Genomic DNA, 12,936 nt, shown 5'->3' on the forward strand with positions numbered 1-12,936 from the left:
TTCTACTCCTTCATTATATTGCTGAAAAAGGCAAATCTGCAACACTATGAGATAACTACTCAGAATTTGGTAAAACTTGCAACTGGTAATTTCAGGATCCTCCACAAACTCCCCCACCCTTTCCCTTTTTGTTTTAAAGACCTCTGAAATATGTATGCCATGTACAATAGGAGTGACATTTTATGTCCAGAGGAAGATGCGGCATTTTGCCACAGCCCATCAATAAAAATGTGAACTGTCATTCTCTATATTACCAAGGAGATAATTTAAAATCTCAGCATTATTTGTATCAGAAGCAACAACAATTCCTTATCAACCTCAACTTTCCTAACTAGCATATGGAATACTTATCTAAGCATTATTTATTTTAATTTAAAACATTTATATCCCACCTTTCAGTACTAAAATATGTAACATACACCAAAGGGAAGCAATAAAAATCATCAACCAAAAATAATCAGGAGTCAGAAAAAGCTGTAAATAGCAATAAAACAAGAAGGAGAACATTAAAGTAGTATATACTAAACTGTCAGGATAATAAAATTATCTTCACCTGATGCCTCAAAGCTAATAAAAAGTCAGCACTGGGTGAGCATTCCTGGAAAGACCATGCCTCTATTGCGGGTGCTGCCACAAAGGCAGCCCAGCACCTGGTAAAGAGCTACTAGCGCAGGCCTTAGAGGATGCTTAGCTACACTTGGGAGCAGGTGGTCCTTAAGATACTCCAACCCCAAGTTGCATAGACAATGTATCATTTTCTTTAAACATTGAGGCTGGACATTTTTAAAGGCACAAATTTGCAGTGGTTCTTGTCAAATATCAAAATATCAAAGCCTGTATTTTCAATTACACATATACTCCTAACTGCTGCCTATCATATTTCACCCCCATCCCCAAATCCCCTTATTTTAGTAGCATTGATGTAACGAGTTACTAAAACCATACTGTTTGCCTGAATCATACAGACATCGATTAATTGCCCCAAAGTTTCTCTCTGCAACCTCCACTGCCATTATAGCAAGCAACCAAATGAAAGCATATACCTCAAGAAGATAAATGCTTTGTGGGAAAGCTTATGCAGTATATCAAAAAAATGTAATAAGCATATTTCCCTGAGTTTGGAAAGTGTGGCTTCAGAGTACTATATACTTTTCAAAATATTTTCTATTAAATACAGATTTGGTTGGGGGCTCTTTTCCCAGAAGAAGGAAAGGGACAAAAATCTTTCCACTGACAAGCTGAAAGAAGAGACTTGAGTAAAAGGCGACTTTGGCAATCACACTGTGTGGCTGGCATTTGGTGACGACATTCACTCAGCATCCAAGCTGAAAATAGCATGGTGGGAGTGCCGTTCTAGAGAAAGGTGCAAAGTAGGACCAGACTGACCCACATACAACTTGAACATGTCCCTTATGGGTCAGGAGGTCCAGAGGGGGACCAGTACAAAAGAGGTTCCCAGGAATTATGGATGCTTCGTCTTCCATAATATTCAAGTGGTACCGTGTTTCCCACATTTTAAGACACCGTCTTATATTTATTTTACCCAAGAAAACAAGCCTATGGCTTATTTTCGGGGGGTGTCTTTTTTTAAAAAAAAAAAATACTGTACACGTTGCTGCTGCTGGGTCCCACGGACTCAGGGCTCAGGACGTGCAGCAAGCCTCCTTCTCCTTCTGCCACGTTGCTGCTGCTGGAGGCGGCCTGCCGGGTTGGCGCCCAGCTGCGCTGGCACTGGGCATCGGAGAGAGCAGGAGACTGATCAGCCACTGCGGCATCGCGCTGCCAGAGACTCGCAGCCACTGAGGAGCTCGCGGCACTGGGGCTTGAGGGCGGCTCTCGCCTTGCCGCCCTTTCTCCCGCTCCAGGGGGAGACACGGCTTCCATCCCCCGTTGCCAAGGAAATGGCCCAGGGGAGAGACGCCAGAGCGGAGGGGCCGCCCGGCTGTTGCCACCGCCGAAAACGGCAATGCTTAGGGCCGCCTCCTCCTCGCGCGAGATGAAGTAAGGCCCCTCGAGCGGTCCAGGGCTCGCTTCCGAATGCGCAGGGATAGGGCTGCGCCATTAAACTGCTTGCAAACTCCTTGGAAAAAAGAAACGTGTCCTGCAGAGCCCAGATCAAGGAGGTGGCCTGCGGGGTTGTCGCCGCTCAGCACCGCGCAGAGCGCCGGATTAAGGAGCTGGTCTGCAGAGTCGGTGCCCAGCAGCGCGGCGCTGGATTGGGGAGGCGGTGCTTCGTGCGGAGCTGCTGGGCGCCGACCCTGCAGACCGGCTCCTCGATCCGGTGGCCTGCCGGGTCGGCGCCCAGAAGCACCGCCCAGAGCACCGGATCGAGGAGCCGGTCTGCAGGGTCGGTGCCCAGCAGCTCCGCACGAAGCACCGCCTCCCCAATCCAGCGCCGCGCTGCTGGGCGCCGACTCTGCAGACCGGCTCCTTAATCCGGCGCTCTGCGCGGTGCTGAGCGGCGACAACCCCGCAGGCCACCTCCTTGATCTGGGCTCTGCAGGACACGTTTCTTTTTTCCAAGGAGTTTGCAAGCAGTTTAATGGCGCAGCCCTATCCCTGCGCATTCGGAAGCGAGCCCTGGACCGCTCGAGGGGCCTTACTTCATCTCGCGCGAGGAGGAGGCGGCCCTAAGCATTGCCGTTTTCGGCGGTGGCAACAGCCGGGCGGCACCTCCGCTCTGGCGTCTCTCCCCTGGGCCATTTCCTTGGCAACGGGGGATGGAAGCCGCGTCTCCCCCGGGAGCGGGAGAAAGGGCGGCAAGGCGAGAGCCGCCCTCAAGCCCCAGTGCCGCGAGCTCCTCAGTGGCTGCGAGTCTCTGGCAGCGCGATGCCGCAGTGGCTGATCAGTCTCCTGCTCTCTCCCATGCCCAGCGCTGGCAGGCGGCGGCATGGCTTATTTTCAGGGTATGGCTTAAATTTTACAAAAGCTTTCAAATCCTGCCATGGCTTATATTATGACTACGTCTTAAAAAGGGGGAAACACGGTATTTTCAGAGTTGCTGGTGGATCTCCCACTGCCCTTGAAAATGGTATTTGAACCAAAAGTTGTAACCAAAAATCTTCCAGCACATGTTGCCAGATCTCTGCTGGAAGCCAACATTCCAAAACCCAATGTGCATGCAAACTCATGGAAACAGCAGAGTATAGAGTCCACATACCAAACCATGGCTTGCGCTAACCATGATTTAGAACCCAAACCATAGTTTTGAGTTTCTAGATGTACAATAAACCATAGTTTATAGCTACTTGTCTGCTTTCATTTTCCCTTCTATCAGCACTCAGTACAGTGGTAACTCGAGTTACAAACGCCTCAGGTTACAAATGCTTCAGGTTACAAACTCTGCTAACCTGGAAGAGTTACCTCGAGTTGAGAATTTTGCCCCAGGATGAGAACAGAAATCCTGTGCCGGCAGCGCAACAGCAGCAAGAGGCCCCATTAGCGAAAGTACGCCTCTAGTTAAGAATAGTTTCAGGTTAAGAACGGACCTCCAGAATGAATTAAGTTCGTAACTAGAGGTACCACTGTAATGGCTGAAATTATAGTTTGTCAATGGAGGCATCACACCAAACATTAGTTAATACATGGATAACAAGTCCACTTCAAACCATGCTTTTTTATTCTAGTTTGCTGCCCAATTACAAACTGTTGTTTCCCAATTCAGACATCATAGCAAAACAAAAAAATCTTCATTAACCATGGTTTGGTGTGATGTGCAAATTTAGTTAGTGGTTTCCCTGGTCCCTGGACTGCACTGCAACTCACATCATTTCTCCTATCATTCCCCACCCTGTCCTAGGATAAGAAAAGAGCCATGGCGACCTTTACTTCTCCTCTCAAAATGCAAGAGCAAGGAATGAGGAACTACAGTGGATAAGGGGCCAACGAATACACACAACAATTACAGGGTGGAAGTGGGAGCTATGTGCTCTTGAAATTCACCCTCTCCCTACTTAGTATTATCCCTGCTATGTTGCCTTATCAGGTAACAGACTGTTCCTTGCAGGCCTTAATCTTCCTTCTCCCTTGATTGCTTGGGGGCATTCCAGGCACCCCTGTAAAAACCTGAACCCTACCTTCCAAACCTGACTTTGCATTCTTCCTAACTAGCAGAGATTAACCACCTCCTAAGTATTCATTCCTAGTTGGACAGAAAACACAGACTTCAGCTCTTAAGAGGGTTTTATTGAAGTTGTATGTCAGTTTAAGTTTTTCCTTAAGCAGAGGAATATATAGTTTTACGAGCAGCAGTGAAATTTGCTCTAGTTCTGTGCATTTCAACATGAGCAACATTCAATCTTTTGAAATGATGCATGTGGAAAACAAGAATTAAATGCTTGTCCTGTTTGGATCTCTGTTTCTGATCAGCTCAAAACAGAGAATGTATCTGCTTTGACTGCTTTGGCTGCTGTTTCCAATCTGTGGCTATCCTGAATACTTGAGCAACATCTGTGTTTTGAGATGCAGCTATTATTACTACTAGGTTTCATTTTTTCAATCACCTCCTCCATCAGGAATGTGTGCTACACCTGGGTATGTTCTCTAACTGCAAGCTAAAATGAATTCAGAGTGACACCATGAACCAAAACAGGACTTGGGATGCTGCTACAGGGGAGCCATTGAGTGCATTACAACCCTAATTGGTCCTTGAGGAACTTGCCTTTAAAATAAGCTAGCAAAACATCTGCCTGGAGGTAAGGGGAAACAAACCAGGTTCCTACATCTGCAAAAATGCAGAGCTGGAATCTGATCATCTGAAGCAGCTGAATCCTTTAAATGTGATTCACTGATTTCAGAAATTACAAAGCAATCCCCTGCATAGCCACCAACTTCTGATGCTTTCCACAGCAGCAGGTGGGAAACTGATATATCATGTATGCCCAGACTGATGAAGTCTTTGGTCTAGACATCAGCCACACAATTGCTAACCCATAGCACACATCACCGCAAGACAGAGTTGCTCTCAAACTTCCTCCCAGTCAAGTCTGATACATCTTCCAATCAAATTTCAGTGGGACTGGTGCAGAAATGTCAGAGTGGTTCTGGGAGACAACAGCCATTCTGCACCATCATGACAGGGCTACTGGCAAAGGTCCTCTGTAGGCCTGGACCGTACAAAATACTTGGAAAGAACCCACTGAGCAATACAATAATCACACACGAACACACTACACACACAAACAGAAGGAAATAGGAAAACATTCTAATCTGTATTTGCTACATATCTAACTTCATTTGTCTCTCTGAACCGTCCAAGAACAAATTGTAAAGTATGTACTAATGGCAAGAGTTCCAAATTCCTAAGGGAATGTATACTTACAACGGATGCCGTAAATCATGAGAGGATCTAGTTGTTTCTTTCCATGCTTCCCCTGCCCTGAAAGGTTGGAGATGGCCTGGATTTCCCGGTGAAAGAGGTAATCAAGCAGCGTCAGCGCCATCTTCTCAGCGGTGCGGCAGTTGGTGCTAATGTGAAGCATGTCCGCTGGCGTGATGGGGCAACGCACCCGCATCTCAGGGTTGATTTCATCTCCCAGCCACGTCCCACTGGGATAATCCTCTTTTAAAAAAACACATACAGGATATTTTATATTACATTTTTAGAGAGTAGCCAGACTCTTGGTATTTCCCACTCCCCCCCCCCACCCTAGAAATTTTGGGAAGCTATGATAGCGTGCAAACTAATTAATATTTATTATTCTTGTTTCTTGCATTTCTACGGTATCCTTCCCTTCCACACAACTGTAGATCCCCAAACTGGGCAACAACAACAAAAACTCCATGTAAAATTATATTTAAAACATTTATTAAAAAATATTGTGTCCCACAACATATGTAGGGGCACAAGTTCCCCAGGTTGTGCTACATGAAAGAACCACAGCAAGCTTACATGCTCCCCCTCCCTCTCCTTGCAACTGCAAGGAGATTAAACGTTTCCACTTTCACTTTTAAAAGTATTTTCTGTATTGCCTTAACTCAGGGAACCACTTTTTATTATTTATTATTATTATCACCAGTGAGAATAAGACACACAGGGACAGAAGTAAACTTGGTGAATTCTGCATAACACATTAGAAATTGGAACTCTTTGGAAAAGTGACATTTTATAAACATTCTTCAACCAGTTCAATGATTTACAACATGTCTACAATACACTAACATCTCAACTACTGAAAACCACTTTAGAGATAAACAGAAGTCGCTCACTGCTCAGAGCTGTCTACAAAAAACTGATGGAATCTTAGTCAGCAAACGTAGAGATATGAGTCACAACAGTTGTGGGAACAGGACTGTTGACTCAGCAGGAGCTGGGAACAACTTGGAAAATGCAGCACATGAGCAGCAGCAAGCGGCAATTTACTTGATTAATTACTAGCAGGGTTTATTAAAGGAAGTCACTCAACTGGAACCAAAGCTCCCAAATGGAAATGGATTTGCATTTTCTTTCAGACTTACTGAATGGGAGCCTGCATTATTTCCTAAACACGTCATTTACCAAATCGGCAGACCCCAGCACTGAAAATGAATCACCATAGTTCATCTCCCAAGCGCATCTGAAGGCTGAGGTCATCAAAAGGAGCAAAAAACGTATTTTATTATGTCGGCAAATAATACTTATAAGTGGCAGGGGCAGAGGAAGAGGAAGGCTTCTTCTCAAGCTACAAACACAGCAACTTGGTTTTTATTTCAAGACCACTTTTGCCTTATTTTGCACACTGTCCTGATATTTAACTCATAAATTAAAAATATTTAATACATAATAATAAGTAACTCAGCTGAAGAAATATGCTTACTTCGTTTGTCACAATTTCGCAAAAGGAGCAGTATACATAGGAAATCTGGTCTTTTTACTCCAACATTATATTGTCAAGACCAAGGTGCAGAATGAAGGTCCATGGCAGAGCCAAACTCCTAGGCATAACTACCACATAACACAGTCTTCTTAAGACCAAAAGCCACAAGGCATGCACCCTGTGGACACCATTTTCTCTCCCTGTCCTACAGCTCCTGCTATTATTACTTTCTTCTTTTTCCTGCCACCTCCATACCACACACTGTCCAATGCCTACTTAATAAATTTGACTGCAGTTGACTGCAATAAATTGATGTTGAGAAAAAGTTGCTCAAAATCCTCAAGAGACTGGAGGTTCTCCTTGCAATGAACGGCTGAAGTATTTAGGGGTCTTTCCCCCTAAAGTTTGTACAGAGGGTGGGGGGAGATGATTAAGAGACATGATCATTTTTTTGCAAAGTATTGCATGATGTGAGGAAAGAGGATCAAAGTTCTTTTCTCCCTCTCTAAAATTTAGAGTCACCCAATTAAATTGACTGGCAGTAGTAAATTCAGGACAGAGAGAAGTATTTCTTCAAGCTACAGAACTATCTTGCGTGATTTACTGCCAACAGAATATGGTGGGCTGCCAATGGCTTTAAATGGGGATCAGATAAATTTAAGGAAGCAGAGAGGTCTATCTATAGGTAACAGACCTGACAGCTAAAATGGAACCACCCCCCATCCCGGCTTACAGGTAGTTTTCCTCTAAATATCAGCTGCTGGCAGTACCAGGAGGCAAACAGGAGCAGGGAGGAAAACAGCCTTCATCTGGCTGGACATAGGCAGACCACCCCATAAACACCAAGTCACAAATTCCTGTTTTTCATGCCTATCCTATTTGAAAGCTCTAAGCCATGCAGAGTTCAGATGGAGGAGCCTTTTCCAGGCTGAATGCACATGCATGACCCCTAAAAAGCACGATCTTTATTTCCTGCCATTGGCTCGAGTTAAATGGCCTGCATTCTGTTAGATAGCATGCCAGGAAGAAAGCAATAAACGTCTAGCCCAAGAGGCAGGCCTGATGCTCAGGATCATTTGTCCAACACCTCATCAAAGGCACAATGATGTAACTATCAGTGGATCCAAGTTTAATACAGGTGAACTATGATAACATGAAATGCTAAACAGTTTTTGAAGTCTTCCACTAGATTTTTTTGCAGGAATTGTTTTTTTAAAAAAATAAAGAAAGAAAGCATCCCCCCAAAAAATACCTTTGGAAGCCAATGTTTAGAGTATGTGGGACAGGGGTGCTGGGTTCAAATCTCTTAATCTCATCTCTCCATCTGGATAACTGGAATATTAACAACCTATCTTGAAGGGTTGTTGTGAAGAATTTAAAAAATTGCACCAGCCAGCCACTGATTTCAGGGGAAGAGAGTTACATCTGCTAATGTTCTTCAAACCATTCTAAAAACCATTACCGATCACTGGTGTTTTAGGCTAGGAGAGTGCTATCTACACCACTGGTTCTTTGCTTCCCCCCCCCCCCAGCCCAAGCCAGAAATGACCAGCACTGAAACTGCTAGCTCGGTCAAGGAATCCCCAGACCACTTGGACTGGTCACAGAGATGGAGGTGGCTTCTACTGGTTTCTTTTGCCAACCTTCTCCCTAGAGGAAAGCATAATAGTTAAACCAGTTTAAATCCTGTGTGCATTTGCAGTGTAGTTATAACTGCAATAATATACTATCACTGCCAGTACTTCTTTGCTACTTTATCCTGAAACTTTCAATAGCCTCTCTTTGGCTCAGTTAAAACAAGATTGGCTTGAACATGTCACACTCTTTAATTTCCCCACGTCAAAAAAGCTGCAATTGAAATGAAGTCTTTCCTGACAGCAGACAGGGCTTCAGTGCTGGAAATTGCCTAGAGTTTTAAAATGCAGCCTGACATAAAAGTGGTTTTCTTTTTTCCAGCCTTCAGTCACTTCTATGGGAACTCGCTGCTCAAATTATAGGAGGGAAGACTTCTCCCCTTTTTGTAAAAGGAACACCTTGCTTGATCATCTCGGCTTAGGGTACACAAGCTCCCAGAATGTACAAAAGAAACAAGGCATGCTTGAAATGCATAAGATAGATGAGGCATTCCACAGGCTCTACTATCTTTAAAGCATTTAGTTAAAGAGGCAGGAAAGTACCCATAAAGCATCATTTTAATGCTTGCCTATTCCACACACACCCAGGCGTGTACACAGGTTCTGCTCAATTTAAATCCTGGGTCAGATGTTTTATTTCTGACCCTGTTCTACTGCACAAAGAGGAAAATCATTTGCTTCACAAAACCGATCCTTCCAAGAGGCATTAAGTTTACTGCGCTCTTGGCTACCTGCTGTGACGCATGTCTGCAAAGGTGGGAGGAATGAGGGTAGGCAAAGAAACATTTGTTGCTGTGGAAGCAAACCACAATTCTGGATAGTCTCCTTTCCTAAGGAGATCATTGACCTGTCCTTGCTACTAGCTTTAATCCACCAGGAAACATTCCCTTAACTTGCCTGACATATGAACATCACCAAGGTCTAGAAGGAAAATTCCAGAGCTGTTTTCTCACTTGCAGGGCCATCAATCAACTCTTTAAAACAAAGGGAAAACCAGCTAAACACTTGCCTGTGTAAATATTTAGATAATTAACTGGTTCCATTTGTCAAAGCAGTTTTTATTTATTTGAATAACCAAAGATGGGTGCAAGTCTGGCAGTCAAACTGGTAGTTGCACTAGAAAGGCATAACACAGAAATAATCTTAAACAAAATGCTAAAAATGTAACACCACACAATTAAATAATCTCTTGGCAAAATTGTAGATCCTTTTTTAAATGTAACATAAACTGCCATCAATGAGAAAGTTGAAAACATTGACTATTGTTTGAGAGGAACGATCATTAAGTATGTCTATCCTGCCAACCTAGCAGTTCGAAAGCACGTCAAAGTGCAAGTAGATAAATAGGTACCACTCCGGTGGGAAGCAGTGCGCTGCTCTGGTTTGCCAGAAGCAGCTTAGTCATGCTGGACACATCACCTGGAAGCTGTACGCCGGCTCCCTCGGCCAGTAAAGCGAGCTTCGCGCCGCAACCCCAGAGTCATTCACGACTGGACCTAACGGTCAGGGGTCCCTTTACCTTTACCTTTTAACCTTAGACCAGCAAAACCTGAACTGAAAGAGTTAATGGGTATTTTCAGTGAAGATTGCCAGTCTAGAATTTCCAAGTCTATAACTTGACTTAAGCAGACAGAAAGGCATGTAGGTGGGAAGGACAGAGTTAAAAGGTATGAAGGTTAGATTGTGAGGCAAGCAAGTTAGCCAAAGAAAAGTATGAGTTGGTTTATTTTATTTAAATTATTTTTACCCTGCCCTTTCTACCCTCAAGGATGTTAAGTTTAGAACAGCCACTACTAAGCACCTCACTCTTTCTAGCTTAATCTGCACAGTGATAATCATCCTTTGCACACACTGCTACTCCAGGTGTTATTAAAAATAAACAAACAGAAAGGAATCCCTCTTTAAAACCATTACCAATTTGTATGTTCCTCTTGATCTGAAAACAAACATAAAGCATTTAAAAACAAAAAAGGAATCTTAATAGAACAGTTTGGGCGGAAGAATTCAGTTTCTTTGGTTTTATTTGGCTTTTGTATGTCACTGAGGAGTTAAAACAAATGCTGTTCTTATTGCATTCCACGAACCAATGTCAACTAGGATTTAGCTTGAACTTCACTTCTGAGACACAAGAATTTGGGATGGAGTCGAAGGGGGAGGGGAACAAGAGACAGCCAACATGCCAATATTTAAGAACTCAGGAGAGGATGCTTTTTCTGAAGTACCAGAAGTCACCAATACTACAGGAATACAAAGCATTCACGATTTTGAATTTGTATGAACACATCACACACAAAGCCTGCCTTTGTCACACAGGATTATTTCAGGTTGACACTGATCATGAAATCTGTGTCAAACCTTTTACACGTGCGCAAAATCAAAAATGCTTTACAAAGTACTTTACCCTGAAAAAAACCCCAGCTTATTTTGTTCTCAGAAGCTCATTTCCAGTATGTTTCACTCTGAAAACCTTTTAAAGCACATAGAACTGAAAGTTAAACTCCCTATGGTTTTTCCTGAGATGCTTAACTACACAAATAGTGCTGATTTTCAAAAATAAAACAGCACCTTCACTTTATTCATGCACACACATTTTTAGTACAGTGCTGCCTCATGAGCACACATTTTTAGTTCAATATCATCTTTCTTTGAAATGTAAAAGTCCTTTCAGCTTCTTCTTCTTTTAAATCTGTTTAGACTTTTTAAAAAACTGCTTTTAATCAAGCATAAAAGAACTAACAGAGAGATGTTTTTCTTTGGGACACTTGTGTGGTATAAACAGGATAGGTCATGCTGATTTTTATCCCTAATATGCAAGGGAACAAAAAGTCCATTTATTGTCATTGAAATAGATTCTGAAAAAAGGCATGATGGACTCTAACCTTTTTAGGAGCATCAAATTCAGCACTACTGTTTCATGAAATTTTACACTGCAGCCAAAACACTTCAGTGGATATGGCAAAAATATGTAGATGTATACATACATACATATCTAAATACACACAGAGAGATAAGACCAACAGATACTGGATCCTCATTCATCAGGGGGGGGGGGAGGTATCAAAATTATTTCAACAAAACAAAGAAAGCTGCTACTGACAAAGAAAGCACAATCCAATAGCAATCCAGATGCAGTGCTTCTTTTAGTTTTCTTCATTTAACTTCCTGATGTTTCTGATTTCCTAATTTGTATTAACAGCCCGGCATTGCAGTATGTTTAGGGGGGCAGAGCGGCAGACCATGGGCGTAGCCAGTATTTTTGTTAGGGGGGGCAGAACCTCAGTTTGCTATGTATTTTTATTGATTTTTCTTGATTTGGGGGGGCAGCTGCCCCTCCCTGCCCCCCCCCCCAGCTACAGCCATGGGGCAGACATTTGCTCACATACATTCTGGGCCTGTAAATGCTACAGCAGCACAGGCTCCCTCTGTCTCTGAAATCAATATCCCGGATTTTTTGGGTGTGCATTAGGAATGATGGAACCGATAATGCATCTCATATAGGAAAGCACAACTCTGTCTATCAAACTACAAGTCCTAGTTGAACTGCACACATTCTGTTCTATAAAACAATCTTAGCCAATGTGTTGTTTCCTGTGCTATAACTGCTTTGCTGATTGGCTTGTGCTGGAACTCAGGTACACCTGATGTTTCTACCAAGGTTCAGACACTTGTGCTAGCACTGGCAAGAAGAGTCGGTGCAGTTCCTCAGTGTGCAGATTATCCTCTTTGTCTGCATACTGCCCTTCATAAAGTTTTAAATCAAGATCTTCAAATAAAAGCCAGAAAGCATGCTAAAAACTCACCAAAATGTTAACAATAAATAGTTGAACTATCTTTGGATAGACAAGGCATGAAGTCAACTGTACACACATCCCAACATCCTAAACATTTTATCAAACAGGTTGATAGAACTCATTTTAAGAGTCAGCACTGAAGAGTAAGTAGGAAAGAAATGTCACAATGCTTATTAAGGTAATAAAAAAGTTTAAGCAATATGACATTTGGCACAAAGAAATTCAGCAGCATACGGCTATGGTCTATTTCCCTGGATTCATATCCAAAGGCTTGAACTGGCCATTAACAAATCCCTACTATTCATCAGCTGCTGCCTTGTAACCAGAACCCCAAGGCTGTTGATTGCCAAACCCCCAATACAACAAAGTTCCACACAGGAAAGTATCTCTGGTGCTAGGCAGACCATTGGGATGTGACAAATATGGGGGGTTCCACAATTGCCTTCTTAATTGGAGACAGAATCTAACAGGTGCTGCAAACTTGGGAAGGCAGATGAACCAAGGCACTAGCATGGAACAGAAAGGTCAGACCTGTGGCTAGGTGCAGAGAAACCGATGCAGGTGAGATGCTGCCAGACATAAGACCATGGAGACTCCTCAACAAATAGTGCTGCCTATTCATTATGGGATTGCAGGTCAGCCAAGTGTTGCCATTTTGAGTACAGTCTATGAACCTTTTCCAACAGTTTTCTTCCACTGATGTCATCCATATAACTT

General features: G+C 43.2%; 1 protein-coding gene across 3 annotated transcripts in view; it reads right to left on the reverse strand.

The window, feature by feature from the left end:
- The window catches only part of BANP (BTG3 associated nuclear protein), a 151,936-nt gene that overhangs the window by 90,650 nt on the left and 48,350 nt on the right, over positions 1 to 12,936 (reverse strand). For all 3 annotated transcript variants that reach the window (XM_035118178.3, XM_088670995.1, XM_035118181.3), the window contains exon 7: positions 5,321 to 5,560. In XM_035118178.3, the coding sequence (XP_034974069.1) occupies positions 5,321 to 5,560 (240 nt within the window). The remainder of the gene's footprint in view (positions 1 to 5,320; positions 5,561 to 12,936) is intronic.

This window comes from Zootoca vivipara, chromosome 6 (genome assembly GCF_965207765.1).
Source record: "Zootoca vivipara chromosome 6, rZooViv2.hap1.1, whole genome shotgun sequence".
In the NCBI taxonomy this organism is placed as follows: domain Eukaryota; kingdom Metazoa; phylum Chordata; class Lepidosauria; order Squamata; family Lacertidae; genus Zootoca; species Zootoca vivipara.